Below are 16,552 nucleotides of genomic sequence, written 5' to 3' on the forward strand. Positions count from 1 at the left end.
TCTATGCTTGAACAAGACCCAAAGAAATGTGAGAAACCAAAGACTATATGCCCCCCATCATCCCGCAGTATACCCCCACCTCCAGCTGGGCCTGGGTTGCCAAGGCTGCTTCCATCCAGGTTTAGCTTCAGACGTCCAGGCTTCAGCTTCTTCCATCTAATAACTTTCACTTTTGTTTTCTTTTCAACCACTATCCGAATCTCTATTTTCCGCAACAAGCATGCTTCCCAGCTGGATAATTTATAGACACTGCTTATTCTAGCAGCAATAGAACCAACCCAAAATTTAATTGATCCCCATACCTCCATTACGCTTTCGCTTCTCCCCTCCATCCTAGCTACACACCATCTGCTCCATAACTTCCAGATTACTATGCATGGGATTAAACCCAGCAAAAATCCAAGCTGAGCTTTGCGAGATGCTCTGTTAAACCAGAGTTGCACTCTTTCCTTCCAACTCTGTTGAACAAAGTAGGGCACTCCCACCTCAGCCGATACCTTCCTCCAAACAATTACTGCAAAATCCCCTTTGCCAAATAAATGTTCTAAATCTTCACTGTCTTTCCTTACAACAATTGCAACTCGAGATGAGAGGGATTCCAATTTTATGGATTTGCTCTTCTATGCTTAGACAATTAAACACTGCCCTGCACATGCATATAGCTATCTTTTTTGGTAGGAGCTTGTGCCATACCCATTTAGCCCATTCAAAAATCGGCCTCCTCACTCTCACAGCCTCCCATGCCGACTTTGTTGAGAAATTCTCACTCTTCTCAGGTAACCATACTAGGATATCCTTAAGATTTTTTTAAGATCCTATCAGCTCTATTACTTCATGCGCTACCTGTCTGCCCATCAGCCTCTGTAGCCGTTCCACTTTCCATCTGTCGTTAGCTACAAGTTCTTTCAGTCTAATGTTTGGGTCTTCCACCTCTATATCTAATTCAAACAAAGGGCCAACACTTAGAAAATTATCATACCATAGCGAGATGTTGCCTTCTCGCACCTTCCATCTTGATTTAGGCAATATTTCCATAAGTCCCTCCACTACTTACTTCCAAATTATCGACCGTGATCTGTTATCTAAAACTCTTACAATATGCCCATTTTTTCGTACTTGGCTCGAAAAAACTTTGCCCACAATGATTCTTGCGTTAGAATATGCCATCTGAATTTCATAAATAAAGACCTCTGCACTACGGAAACATCTTGCACCCCTATACCTCCTTCCTCCACTAGAGCACAAAGCTTACTCCAAGCTCTCCACTTTCTTTTTCCTTTTCCCCCTGTTCACCCCAGAAGAATTTTGCAAACAGACTATGAATTTTTTGGACCACTGTTTTAGGCACATGCAGTGCTGAGAGGAGGTAAAGTGGCATGCTAGAGAGAACATGTCTCACTGGAATTAGGCATCCCCCTTGAGATAGGAGCCTACTCTTCCACCCTGATAGTTTCTTGTCAATGCTCATGATCAAAGTATCAAAATCTCTGTTTCCCCTCCACGATCGGTACCCTCAAATAAGAAATTGGAAGGTGGCCCTCCTTGAAACCAGTTTCTACCAATAGCTCTCCCCTCCTTCTCCGGTTCAACTGCTTAGAAAAAAATATTGCTGGCTTTTCATGGTTAACCCTTTGTCTAGTCCATCTTTCATATGTTTTTAATACCTCTATTAGTGCCCGTATAGAACACTTACTAGCATTAGCAAAGACCATTATGTTGTTAGCATATAATAGATGGTTAATGGTAGGAGTCCCGCTCGGCTGGGAAAATGGCAATAACCTCTTCTCCAACATCTTCTTCTTGATCAATCTTGAAAGTATCTCTTCCATGATAATAAATAAGTACGGGGATAAAGGGTCCCCTTGTCGGAGTCCCCTTTTCGCCTTGAAATAGCCTTTATAAGTGTCATGCATCATAATTGAGAACCATGGCGAAGTCACACAATTTTTTATCAAACTACAAAAGAAATCCGGGAATCCAAAGGTTCTTAGAGTATGTTCCAAAAATCTCCAACCCACCCTGTCGTATGCCTTGCTCATGTCTATTTTAACCATTAAGTTTTCACCTCTCGTCTTCCGATGTAAAAGCTTTACCATTCCTGTGTAAGTGTGATGTTTTCCAAAATATTTCTTCCTTTCACAAAAGCCCCTTGTTTCGAAGAGATTAAACTACTAAGTACCATGGACAACTTATCCTCTAGAACTTTGGAGAAAACTTTGTAGATCACATTGCACGGGCTTATGGGACGGAATTTGTAAAAAATCCGAAGATTTTTAATTTTTGGAATGAGAACTAAAAATGAAGAGGAATAAAATCTTGGGAGCATTTGACCTGCGTAAAACTCCTTAACTGCCTCTTTCTCATCTTCTTTAATAATATTCCAACACGACACATAGAATGCGGATCCGAAGCCATCGAGTCCTGGACTACTATCCGCTCTAATTGACGAGAAAGCCTCATATATCTCCTTCTCTGTTGGCTCTGCCCTCAGTATGCACTTCATGTTGTCCGACACAACTGGTTGTATCAGTTCGTCCAAGCAAGGTAGCTCACAAGCGTCTTCATGGGATAGGAACTCTTCAAAGTACTGGACAGCCCCCTCATGAACCCATTCCATTGACTCCAAGATTGACCCATTTGGAAGATTCATGCTTTTTACACATGCATTCCTTCTACGCTGGGAAATAACTGCATGAAAAAATTTTGTATTCTGATCCCCCTCTTCTAGCCAGGTTTGTTTTGCTTGTTGTGCCAATCTCGTGTCTTCCCTTTTATACCAAATTTCCAGTTCAGCCTTGGTGATAAGAAACTCCTCCTCAATATCCTCCGAGTATGATGCCAGCAGCGCCTCCTCATATTGTTCCAGTCTCTCTTCCAACTCCTTGATCACTCTATCTACCCGGCCAAAGACCTCTCTATTCCACTGCCTCAATTTCTACTTGAGCCTTTTTAGTTTCCCAACCAGTCTGCATAGCCCCGAATCCCACCTTATCGGTTCATTCCAGGATTTATTCACCATTTCTAAGAAGCCATCATGTGAAATCCACATGTTCTGAAATCGGAAAGGCGCCGGCCCATACCTCCCACCCTCCGATGCAAGATTTAATAAAATTGGTGAGTGATCCGACATTCTTCTACTTAGAAACCTTGCAGTAGCTTGACCATGCGTAAGACCAAAGTCAGAGTTAATTACAATTCTGTCTAGCTTTGCCCAACTTCTAGCCAGACCTTGTTGCCCATTGCACCATGATAGTTGTCTATCTACCAATGGTAAATCCATTAAACCACAACTGTTGATACAATCATTAAAATCTTCAATTGCTAATGGAGGTCTGGCCCTACCCCCAACTCTTTCCTCGTCGGATCTAATGATATTAAAGTCCCCCATGACCACCCAAGCCCCTATAGTGGTCAAAATTCCTTTTAAATGGTCTCAAAGCTCCTTGCGTTCTGCTTGCAAGCACTTCGCATATACAAAAGTAGCCAACAAAGGTCCACCAGAGTTTGTAAACACAGTCATAATCAACTACATAGTCAAGTCCATAACTTCCATTATTATCTCATCCTTCTAACATACCCAAAATTTTCCACCTGCTTCTACATTGGAACAGAAATTAGGGAACTGTAAACTAAGCGCCCACTTGTGTAGTTTGGATAATTCTTGGAATGGTTCCGATACTACCAGTACAAAGATCTCATATTTCCTCATCAACTTTCGTATTCTTCATTTCGATGTGCCCAACCCCCTTATATTCCACACCATTATTTTCTCAATCATAAATTCAGTTTTTTTGGTTGGGCTTTTGCCCTTCTAGACTTTCTCACAAGCGCATCATCTGAATTTTGGAATCCCAGATCAGTTTGTGGAATTGTACCTGGGTTTGAGCAGTAGTCTTTTTGTGTTTCCTTTACAATTTCAACTTCATCTTCTGACAAAACCGCAAAACTGTTTCTGCAAACCACGTCCCCCTCTTCCTTATCACAATCGTACTCCTCCACGATGCAGAAATTCACTTCTGGAACAGAGCTACTACCCCCCTTCCGGAACTCCCCTTCTTCCACTTGTTCAACTAGTTTCAGATATGTTTCCATTGAGTTATCCTCTCCCTCCTCCTCAATTCTCATTGTCTTATTAGTGTCCTGCGCCAAGGCCGTTTCTTGCTGATGGGTTTCAGGTCCCTCTCCGTTCTCCCCACCCTGTTGCACATTGTCCTCCTTCTACTCTGACTCATACAGTTCGCTGCTCTCCCCAGCCATTACGAGCTTTCCCTTCTTCCTACCCACTTCCTTCCAAACCTTTTTCTCTTCCTCCCTTTCGATCACTTTCTTCCCTTCCTTTCTGTTATTAAGGTTTGTATCTCCAGCTCTACATACTACATTGGTATGCCCCCATCTGAAGCATTTCTTGCAATAAAAACCTTTTTTCTCATAGACCACGCGCTGTCATACTGCGTTTTGCCTATTACCAGATGAAACCCAACCACTGGTTCTTCTTGTAGGTCCACTTCTACACACATTCTTGCCCCTGTAGTCCTTGTGCTATACAACGTCGCATTGTCCATGCCTAGGAACCTTCCAAACCGAGAAGCCAAGATTTGTAAACAATCCATTCTGTACAGGTGCAGAGGCAGTGCTGGGAGATAAATCCACTGAGGGGCAATGGAAGGTTCTTTGTTTACATCAAAATCTATCGACCAGTTGAATAATCGGAATTGTCACCCCACCACAAATCTTCCCTCTCTCGCCCAAGCGTGTAGGTAGTCTTTTTCATTTGCTAAATGGAGCAGCACATGGAACTCATCCATGAAGCTAACCATTGGGACTTCACAGAAGCCCCAAGTTTTGATAATCTGAAGCCTCAAAGCATCTATAGACAGCCTCTTCGAGCAGAACTTTAGGACCAGAGCAAATTTCAACTCCTCAATTGCCCTTGCCATTTCCACTTCCGAGAAAACAAACCCCAAATCTCCATTAATCATCTATGGATTTCTCAAAGGAAGCTTAAACTTCGCCGTCAGAATAGGTCTTTACAGGGCTTGGGCAAAAGAACGCCCACCCCCTCCGTAGCTCATTTCCGGACAATCCCCTTCCTCAGCAGCCCCACCCATCAAGACCAAACCATTCTTCTAAGGTTCCCTGCCAACCCCACCCCCACTCCCAGAGGCCACCGTATGGCCACCTATCATGGCCATCGGTAGCAAGCCGCACCTCTTGACCCAAACCCTAGCAGAGGATTAGATGCCCTGCATTACGAGCGAGTAACTGCTCTCCCTATGAGTCTGCTCTCCGACGAGGAGTCGAAATTGCCGCAAATTGGATGCCGCGGATTTGCTCTCCGACTAAAGCTGCAACAGCTCTGGATGTCGAGGATCTATTCTCCAAAAGGGAACCGAAGCTGCGGCAAAGCTGCAAAGCCGAGGTGCAAGCTGGGTAACCGGATCCCGAAGTAAATAGGTCACCGTGGAGCCAGAAGACCCTCGGCAAGGACGCCTGAGCCCGACGAAGAAGTTTGTGCCAACGGTGAGTAGCCACTCGACCTGACTAAGGCAGCGATGGTTACTCCTCCACGTCTTCCTATTGAAGACTTGATTTGGTATTTGCCACTTCATATATGATTTTGATTGATAAATATGCATGCAATATTTTAAAACATACCCTGAGCACTCATGCCTCATGACGCGCGTCAAGTAATATGACATAATCATGCTTCTTTAAAGGAAAATCAGCCTATCTTCATCGTTGGAAGTACATTAGGAATATCAATCAGCCTTCTTCAAATATTTATCTTTTTCATCCCTTTACTGTTCTAGATCATCAACACCATAATAGCTCAACCAAATATCACTTTAGAAGTGATTAAGGGCTCTTACCAAAAAGGACTTTTATCAAACTCGAGGAGAAAACCAAGAGTGGTAATTTTTTAACAAAATTATGAACCAGGCTCTCAACTGATTAATACTATTCTAGATCATGAGAAAAATATGGTTGAATTTTTATCAAGAATTTTATCCCTCTCAATTGATATGAAGCAATAACAATAAATTGTTGAACACATCAATAATTGGAGAAAAAATCAATCTCATAAATAATATCACTAATCTTTAATGAGGTTTCATCCTTAACCTTAGTTAAAAATTTAGCTAGGCATATTAATGAAAATAAATTCTAGAAAATGAATGTAAATAAATATCAAAGCAATATTTAAAATGAAGCTAAAGAAAAATAAAAATTACACTGCTATCAGAACGTAAAAGCTACAAGTCTGTTACCGTTAAAGTCTGTTATGGTTACAGCTCTTTCCCAACTTTGATTCCTTTCTGAACTTCAATTGCTTCATTAATACAAAGTTCAAATTTAAGTAAGACAAATAAATATTTTAAGACAAATAAAAATATAAGAATTAACACTACATAATTGTGATAATGCTTTATTTAATTTAGTAAACTTCTGTCCAATTCGGATATTATCACATACCCAACTGTAAGTTCTAAATCCAAATCTTCATTAATTAAATCATCATTAGCATCCTTGAATTTCCATAATGCTAGAGTTGATTGAAGATCTCCGCCTCTTCTGCTGTGGGTTCCAAGTCATGCTCACCATCATCTTGCGGGCATCTCTTTGAAAGTTGAATATGATCAATGAAATTGTCATTCCCATATATTAGATGGACTCCAGCACTTTTGAAGATTGCTTTCTCTGAATCACTTTTCAAATGTAAACCTCATATTATTGTTCCCCTCCCTGTAACTCCTTGACAGCATCTCATCAATAGAATTTCCAGCTATGTATTTTAGATACATACGATGTGGGTCCAATGAAGACCATAGCCCCATATCATGATCAGTTCTAATCCGTTGGCCGTTTATTCTTAATCTTTCCACCGAAAGAGGTCTCGCAACAAAAACTAATGCCAAGATTTGATGCCCAAAATGCATGGACGCATTATGATCAATTTCTATTTCAATAGTTTTTATTTTTAACAAAATTATGAATCAGGCTATCAGCTGATTAAGATTATTCTAAATCATGATAAAAATATGATTGAACTCATGTCAAGAATTTTATCCCTCTCAATTGATATGAAGCAAGAATAATAAATCGTTGAAAGCATCAATAATTGGTAAAAATCAATCTCATAAATAATATTACTAATCTTCAAGGAGGTTTCATTCTCAACCTTAGTTGAAAATTTAGCTAGGCTTGTTCATGAATTTAAATTCTAAAATATGAATGTAAATAAACATCAAAGCAGTATTTAAAACGAAATTAAAGAAGAATAAAAATTTCTCAAGATGTAAATATAGGCGCTGCATATTTGTTACCGGTACAGTTCTTTCCCCCAACTTTGGTTCCTTCCGCAACTTTGCGCAACTTTGATTCCTTCCTCAACTTCAATTAATCCTTCATTAAGACAAACTTAAATTTAAGTAAGAAAAATAAATATTTCAAGACTAATAAAAATTAAGAATTAACATGACTACATAATTGTGATAATGCTTTATTTAATTTAGTAAAATTCTGCACAAATTCGGCTATTATCACTTACCCAGGTCGAAGTTCTAAATCCAAATCTTCAATAATTAAATCATCATTAGCATCTTTGAATTCCATAATTCTCAAGGTTGAAGATTGCCGCTTCTGTTGTGGGTTCCAAGTCATGCTCATCATCATCTCGGTATCTCTTTGAAAGTTGAATAGGATTAATGAAATTGTCATTCTCGTATATTAGATGGACTCCAACACTTTTGATGATTGCTTTTCTTGAACTAATTCCAAATGTAAACCTCATATTGTTCCCCTCCCTGTAACTTCTTGACAACATCTCATCAATAGAATTTCCAGCTATATATTTTAGACATACACAATGTGGGTCCATTGAAGGCCACAAAAAATCACAATATGGGTCCCACATCATTGACTAGCCGTTTATTGAGATAGTAATAGTTTTAAATCCCAGTAGAAGAGGTCCCACAACAAAACACAAAACTAATGCTACGATCTGATGCCCAAAACACATGGACGCATTATGATCAATTTCTATCTCAATAGAATTGCTATATGAAGTAGTCTCCTTGCAATACTTGAACCACTCTGGAATCCTACTTCCTGGATATATAATCCTACTTGAATCTTTCCAGTGAAAGCGTTTCTATTAAACCAAGTATATATATAAGTTAGAAAACAAATACAAGTAATTATCAAATACGAAACATAAATTAGAGATCAAATAGATGAGACATGTATACCTGAACCCATAATGGATCTGGTGCACGATTTCCTACATCCACTTCCACTTTATTGCACTCTGATAAGTCAATCCTTGTTAGCCTTTTTAATTCGGGTATACCGAATGAAGATTCCGTCGATACATTATGAAAGCGTTCCAATAACCCACATCCTGTAGCATCTATTGTTGGGTTTGCTCCTTTAGAGTCCCACACCGGTAGGTGAAAAGTAAGGAGCAGGCCTCAAGGCCTATAAATAAGGGTGCTTGACCTCTTAGTTAATTACACTAAATCATAAGCTTATTTAGTAACTTGTGACTCTAATAAAATTCTTCTATTAGCCTTTTCTTGTAAAAGGAAAAGATGTGAGAGTTAAAGTTTTGCTAGTGGGGAAGCTTTGTGGGTGTCATTTGGGGTGAGGAGAAAAATTGTGTGATTGTAATAATTTTTCACATAGTGTATTTTCTTCTCTGGATCTGGTAGTTTTTTCTCCTGTTTTGGGAGTTTCCACGTAAATTCTTGTATTGTTATTATTCTCTATTTTTCTTCATATTTCACCAAAGGGTGGATCCTAGGGGGTGAATTTAGGAGGTCCAAATTCCTAACATCTACCTCTTCTATATTTAGTGGAAGGTGTAGAATTTCTTCAAGTTGCTTGCAGTATCTCAAAGAAAGTCTCGCCAATCCAACAAATCCATGGATATATGGAGGAAGGCTAATAATACCACTACCAAATAGAAATAATTCCAACAAACTGGATGAGAAATTATATGTTCGAGATAAATTATTTGATGATTCTGGGAAGAAATTCTTTAGGCTGGAACATCCTCCAGCATCTACCTCTTCTATATTTGGTGGAAGATATAGAATTTCTTCAAGTTGCTTGCAGTCTCCCAAATAAAGGTGAGACAATCCAACAAATCCTTCTATCCATGGAGGAAGGCTAACAATACCACTACTATATAGACTTAATTTCCTCAAACTGGATGGGAAATTATATATCCAAGATAAATTATTTGATTTTGGAAGTGGCAATGGGAGAAATTTCATACTCGCTGAAATTTCATTTTCATGTGTACATAGCATGGATTGTCCGTTATGCCCCACCTTCTTTCCAAAATTTACAAGATTTGGACAATCAAAGACATCAACTTCCTTTAGACGTTCCAACCTAAAAATGTTTATTGGAAAACGCACAAGACTTTTGCACCCATGCATATATAACACCTTGAGCCCAGTAAGGTATGTAATGGATGAAGGTAGCTCTTGTATTACAGTTCTTTCTAACCGGACTGATTTCAAATGTTCCATTTCATACTCAGTTTTAGGAAAGTATTCAAGACTTGTACAACCTTCAAGTTCAAGTAATTTTAGAGATCTCAACTTGAAGCTTCTTGGCAACTTCTTTAGGCTACTGGAGCAATAAAAATCCAATTCAACAAGCTTATTCAAAAATCCAACAGAATCATGAACCTCAACTAAACTTTTACAATTACGAAGAATCAACTTCTCTAGATTTGAGCAACTTGAAAGATCCGATATTTTTGTCAAGTATTTACCGTCACTGAGATCTATACTTGTTAAGTTCTGTTTAAAAAGAAGATAATAAAGGAAATATATTAAGAATTAAAGGAAATTTGCAGCATACCTTAAAAGTAAGACAAATCGACATGATATTGAAAATAAAAATACTTACCTTAGATTGCAATCCCGTGCCTAAATCTCTAATCTCTTCGCATATTTAAAACAATGAGTTTCTTTCCATCAAAAGTAGATGGCAAAGACTCCAAAGGGCATTCGAGCCAATTAATAACTCTTAACTCATTACAGAGATAATTCAATCCGCCACAAAAACTTTCACCGCAGCTTATAATTATTAATATTATGAGTTTTTCCATCTTTGCAAACACCTCAGAACCCATACGTATCATGTGGTCCCCCCAAGGCAGATTTATGAATATGCCTTCAATGTGCTTTGTTCCCTAATGTGAGAATCATGCACAAGTGTTTTATCAAAAATCAAAGATAAATTCCCTATAATTCAACACTACTTGTGCAAGTGTTCATGAACTATATATAAGTTTAACAAGCTAAGATTATATATATATATATATATATATATATATAATTTTTTACAATAAGTGTGTACATCACTATTTCATTTATTAAAAAGGAAATAACAAACATAAGCCTCATCTTTCTTCATATGGTGTTTCTATTTTAGATTTCAAAAGGGATAGCCTTATTTTTATCATTCAGATTTCTAGAAATGAGTGTGTACGTTCAAATGTCAAAGTCATGTATACTTCTTTCTTTTAATACATATTACTCAGTTTAAAATACTAAAAAAGGGTCATATAATCATAGCATTTTGCCTTTTTAGAAAAATGGGGAAAAGAGGATTGGCTTTGATGATTTTATTTGTTTTTCTTTATTAAAATTATTTTATTTACAACATTGAGAAAAAATTTCATGTGGAGGGTAAGTACGTATCTATATAATAATTTATATGTATTTATGGATACATTCCTTTTAATTTAAAAGTAGCTTCAATTGAAAAAAAATAAAAAGAGAACTCGGAAGTAAAATTATATTTCTAGGGTAAATCTTACCTTATTTTTTTCAAGTACTTTACGAACATCTTTAGAGCACTTGATTGCCAAGTCTAAAATTTGGCTAGAATCTTAATTTTTAGCTATAATATTAATTTTTGACAAGGTGAGTCTACATTAGACTAGCCATTACAAAGTTAAAATAATAATATAATATTATATTATTTTTTTTTATTTTTTTTTACAAATACAATTTATATATTTCTTAGATTTTCATATTTTGTAGAAATAATGTGTCTACTCTATCAATCAGTAGAAATAATGTGCATGCCATGCATGTTTTACCATTCAAAGAGAGAGGGAAGTGATGAAATAATTAAATATTGATTTCCATTGTGAATAGTAGCTAGCCATATTTGGAGAAGACTTAAGATTTACTATTCATCAAGTCTTAAGCTTTGGACCATTGGCTAGTCCAATGTAAAGGCTTTTTCTCACATCTAGCTAAAGTTTAGACTTGCATTGGCATTTGGCTAGTCCATTGCCAATGCTCTTAGGAAACCATAATCTACTCCGCTCGCCAGGTTCTTCGGGTGATTCTTGTCGGACAATTTCTCTTCTCATATCTTGTAGTAAGTCATGCATCCCCAATTGGTCATCTTCATCAACAGTTATGAGACATTTATCATTGAGCCTTTTGATACTAGCATCCGGATAGAAACCACAACTTTCCAATATTTTAGTGACATATGCTTTCTTGTCTCCTTTGAAGAAACATGCAATGTCAAGGAAAATCTTTCGTGCAAAATAATATAATCCATCATAACTTATTTTGAGTATATCATCAATATTTTTATCTGGAATTGTTTTGTACTTTTCCAATTCGCTTTGCCAATAATTTCTATCTTCTCCATATAGATTTGAGCCTACCACTTTTAAGGCGAGTGGAAGGCCACCAGCATAATGTAGTGCATCCTCTATGAGATCCTCAAAACCATCAATAGGTTTGTCACTTTTGAAGGCATGTTGGGTAAAGAGCTGAAGGGCTTCATCGTGATCCATTTCCGTCATAGGATAATTCAAACTAACACTATGCTTAGTTAGCAAACTCTTATCCCTTGTTGTTATGATGATTCAACTTCCAGAACCAAACCAATCACATTTTCCACATAATTTTTTAAATTGGTCCAAATAATCAACATCATCAAGAACCAAAATAATTTTTTTAAGACAAAGTCTATTCCTTATCAATTCCATTCCTTGATGATCATCATCAACCCTTGGTGGCTTTCTTAGAATGTTAGAAAGAATTTTCTCTTGCAACTGTCCGAGACTGCCTTGATTTTGTTTTGAAGATTCTCTAACATCAGCAAGAAAACAACGGCCTTTAAACTTCTTAGCAATGAGGTTATACATTTCTTTTGCAATAGTTGTTTTACCAATTCCACCACTGCCGAAGATCCCTATCATGCGTGTGTCGTTCTCCTCAATACATAAAAGCGTCTTAATAACATAATTTACATGAGACTGTATTCCCACCGGATTCTCGGCAACATGCAAGTCAAAACGATTTGGTAAGCTTGTTGACACATCTTGAACAATCTTCTGGATAAACTCATATTCATCCCTACCAACGCAAAAATATTTAAAGAAAATTCATAAATTTGACTTCCTCACGTTAAAAGACATGAGAACATGATTTAGTCACAATTTTATTCTCATGTTATAAGTGACGTTTATTGGCAAGGCACAAGTTAAGTACTATATGCAGGAAAATGATCCCTCCTACCATACATACAAGATACAATTTTAGGTAGTGCTAGTTTCGTGCATTTTATTTGAAAAAGTAAAATCTACTATTAAAAAAATAATTTTTCTTTTTATATAAATTCTAAATTTATCCAATTTTTTTTTTAAAATGAGTTCACATGTTTTGAACTAACAACCGTTATAAACATATGAATATTTTTAAAAGTGTAACAAGTCGCATGGCTAGCTGTATAAATGCTATACCAAAACTATCATCATAAGTGCTGATCGAAGAAGGTGCAGAGATGGTCTTTATCAAATTGAAGACTTAAAAAAAGGTAAAAGAAATGGAATTTTGAAAATAATGGAGAAGCAAAGCCATGTATGTTGTCATTCTTTGTTCACTGTTTTCTTTAATCGTTGCAGTAATGTTAAAAAAAAAAGTGCCACACATATTCAATTTATACCATAAGTTTGGTAAAGTATTAATTTGCATTATGAAGTACGGATAAGTTTTACTTTGTACATTCCAATTTAGTTTGACAATATATATCGAGAATGTGCAGACTTGACCGATTTAATTGGTAAATCATAAATGTATGCAATCAAATTATGGTTAATAAAAAAAAAGACCGTAGTTCGAGTGTGAAAAATGCTACTGCTTAAAAACATCAATATGAACACAACTAAAACTCCAAAACCTTATGAGACGGCCAGCCAATCCCCCCAAAACGGCCTCGTTTTGTTCTCTCTGATCTCCTTCTCTCTCATCCGCCGTCGCCTTCCTCCCCCTCTTGTGACCTCTGTGCACCGCTCTGCCCACCAACCACACCCACAAACACACACGTAGCTGAGTGTCAGCCCTTCTCTACCACCCCTAGCTACCCACCTCCATCAATCACAAACGCGAACTATGTTGCTGGTGAAGTGGTTTCTCGATCTATAAATAGCGTTAGCCATCTCCCCCTTCGACCGCCTCTCTCTTCCCTGCCTCGGCTTCTCGTTGTCTTTCTATCTCCCTCTCATCTCTCGGTCTCACTCTCCCTCCCTCAGATCTCTCTTCTCTCTCTGTTTTGTGCCATCTGTTGTCACCATCCTCCATGCCTCGACACCACATCTCCAGTAATCATCTCGCTCCATCTCTCTCGACCGTCGCTCTCTCTGTCTCTATCTCTCTCTCTCTAGAACAAGAAACCCATACCTATTTTAGGTTCAAAAACCCTAGCTGCCGCCACCCCGCTAGATGCCGCCATGGTGAGCCCTTAGTCTCTGTGTTCGTCACACTCACTCACCCACTCTCTCACTTTCCCTGTTTCCGCCTTTGTCTCCGTCACTCTCTGTCCCTCTCATTCTCTGTCTCTATCACACTCTCTCTCAGGCGAACGACTACCCACCTCCGCCTTCCCTCTGGCTTCATTTGGATCATCAATTCATCTCAATTCATTATTATAATTTTTTCAAATTCCAATACAAAATATAATAAACAATTCAATTTTTTCAAATCTCAAAATAATAATAATATTAAAAAATAATATTCTAACAATAAATTATCATCTCAACTCAACTCACTTCAATATCCAAATGCAGCCTAGTTTCCCCTCCCTCACTCTCTGTCTCACCCTCTCTGTCTCTCCTCTCTCTCTCTCTCTCTCTCTCTCTCTCTCTAGCTCCGCAACACACACATCATCTGTTTCTTTCTACCTGAGACCCACCACACCCATTCAAGAGACCACTGCGCCTTAAGCTGACGGGAATGACCACAGGAAGCAGCAGAGCTCGGGACAGCAGTGATCATCCAGAGATTCTCCCCTTCGTGTGTCAGTGGCTCTTGGACTAATTTTGAAAATAATTGTTGAGGTAAATTGTGAATTGATATATGTGAATTTCGAATAATTTTACTTATCAATCCCACACATTACGCATACTATTTTTCTTTTATTTTTTTTCTTTTTTCCAAACAATTATCTGGTGTATGGATTATTTGAATAACAAGAAATTTTTTATAAGAATAACAAGAAATTAAAATATATATATATGTGATATGTGTGTGTGGAATAATGAGTAGGTTCGGTCCCTCATGAAATTATGTCTTATGGTGTTTTTGATCAAAACTAAATTATATATAAATCGATGGAGGGATAAGAGTTGTTGGAATTACTCGTTGATCTTGTTGGAATTACTCGTTGATCTTCAAATGGAAACCAGATATATTGGCAGTTTGTTTTAAGGCAGTCTTCCACCTCTGAACTTTAGCATCATCCTTGAACTTGTCTTCATGTTTAGCCAATGCTTTTTTAAAACTATTTCTTTGGTGTCGAACTATCGATGGGTTGACTTTGTAATACACCGGTAGAACCTTTTGTTGCTTTGATTCTTTACGCTCTAGAATCTTCAAAAGCTCATCTAAACACCAAGTAGATGACGCATAGTTTTCAAAAAATATAACAATCGAAATCTTTGACTCTTCAATGGCCTTTAAAAGTGCCGGTGAAATTTCTTCACCTCCTCTCAACTCCACATCATCTTTATAAGTGTATTTTGATCCAAAGCATGGTAAAGATGACTAGTAAAACCATTGCGGGTATCCTCACCGCGAAAGCTTAAGAATACATCGTAATGTTGAGAGGTTAAAGAAGAGGAGTAGGAGGAGGAAGGAGAGGAAAGGACTCCCGGTAATGCGATGGAAGAAGACATTTTGGATGTAAAGTGTAATTAGTTGGAGATGGATATATCGTGGATGACGATTGGGCTGCTTGTATAAGTTTAGAGAAGTGGATACCGCGTTGCAAGAGGAACTTACTTCTTGGCAACTTCCGCGTTGCATCATATCGAAAGATGAGATGCCAGCTTTTGATCCAACCAATGGATGTATCATTAGCTGACAGTCCAATCGGTGGGTTGAGCCTCAGCTCAATCATTTCTTATGACTTTTTAATTATTTAATGCTGTAAATTACGACATTTTCAATCTAAGAAAACTATTGTTCTTCCTTTTAACTTTTTCATCCCATTTGAATTTAAAATTTATTTTAATTCATCTCATTTTTATTATTATAAATTTTTTAAATTTTTACATAAAATATAATAAACAATTCAACTTTTTCAAATCTTAAAACAATTTTTTTAAATTCTTACACAAAATATAATAAATAATTCAATTTTTTCAAATTTCAAAACAATAATAATATTAAAAAATAATTTTTTAAAAATATTTTATTTTACTATTCACAAACAATCTCAACTCATCTAAACTCATTTTTGAATCCAAACGACATCATCTTTTATAATCATATATATTGTTTAATTAAATTAATAATCACTTATATAAAATGACATGTATATTGATATAAAATGACAAGATCAGAATTAAATTATTTTCATATCGCTTTTCGATCCTACCGCAAAATACATACCATGCACATAAAGTAAAATAAATTTTTTTGTTTTTTAATTGAATAAAAATAAAAATTAATATAATAAGAAAGTTTACAAATTCATTAATATGGTTTTTTTTGTTGTATATTATAGTTCCTTTTTCTTTACTTTTATTTCAAAAAATTTTAACTTATCCTCGCATTAGTTTATAAATTATGAGATTTTTTTTACTTTTACTTAAGGAGACCTGATTTTCATTCAAATGTGACAATGAGCGAAGTTACATATTCATTTGTAGACAAAGCACAATGCCTACCAAGCTGCCCTAAACAAGCTCCAAGAGAAAGTGTCTTTAGCTGCTGCTGCAACTGAAGAATGTAATTTAGATGTCCCTGCCAATTCGAAACATATATCACTTTCACACCGAAGTCCAAGTTCTAAATCCAAATCTTCATTTTAAATCATCATCAGCCTCATCCAAGTCCACAATGCTCAAGGTTGAAGATCGATCTAAGTGGGTTTAGAAAAATAAATTATGAATAAATAACGATCTTGGAACATCAATGAAAATATCGATAAATCGGAAAGATTGATATTTTTGAGACCTCTGGAACAATCTCTTGAATAAATTTAGATTCGATTTTATCAT

At 36.8% G+C, this 16,552-nt stretch overlaps 1 protein-coding gene and 1 long non-coding RNA gene across 2 annotated transcripts; both read right to left on the reverse strand.

The window, feature by feature from the left end:
• Window positions 1-7,277: 7,277 nt before the first annotated feature.
• On the reverse strand, window positions 7,278-7,644 carry LOC118348794. The gene is made up of 2 exons (XR_004801801.1): window positions 7,550-7,644; window positions 7,278-7,404 (listed from the first exon to the last, which is right to left on the reverse strand). It is a non-coding gene; the product is annotated as an uncharacterized LOC118348794 (long non-coding RNA).
• A 235-nt stretch (window positions 7,645-7,879) lies between these two features.
• LOC118348668 lies at window positions 7,880-9,539 on the reverse strand. Its single transcript, XM_035690745.1, has 4 exons — window positions 9,517-9,539; window positions 9,281-9,399; window positions 8,250-8,428; window positions 7,880-8,152 (listed from the first exon to the last, which is right to left on the reverse strand). Exons 1-4 carry the CDS (start codon window positions 9,537-9,539, stop codon window positions 7,922-7,924), a joined length of 552 nt encoding a protein of 183 aa, XP_035546638.1. The 3' UTR covers window positions 7,880-7,921.
• Between the last annotated feature and the right edge of the window lie 7,013 nt (window positions 9,540-16,552).

This window comes from Juglans regia, chromosome 6 (genome assembly GCF_001411555.2).
Source record: "Juglans regia cultivar Chandler chromosome 6, Walnut 2.0, whole genome shotgun sequence".
In the NCBI taxonomy this organism is placed as follows: Eukaryota; Viridiplantae; Streptophyta; class Magnoliopsida; order Fagales; family Juglandaceae; genus Juglans; species Juglans regia.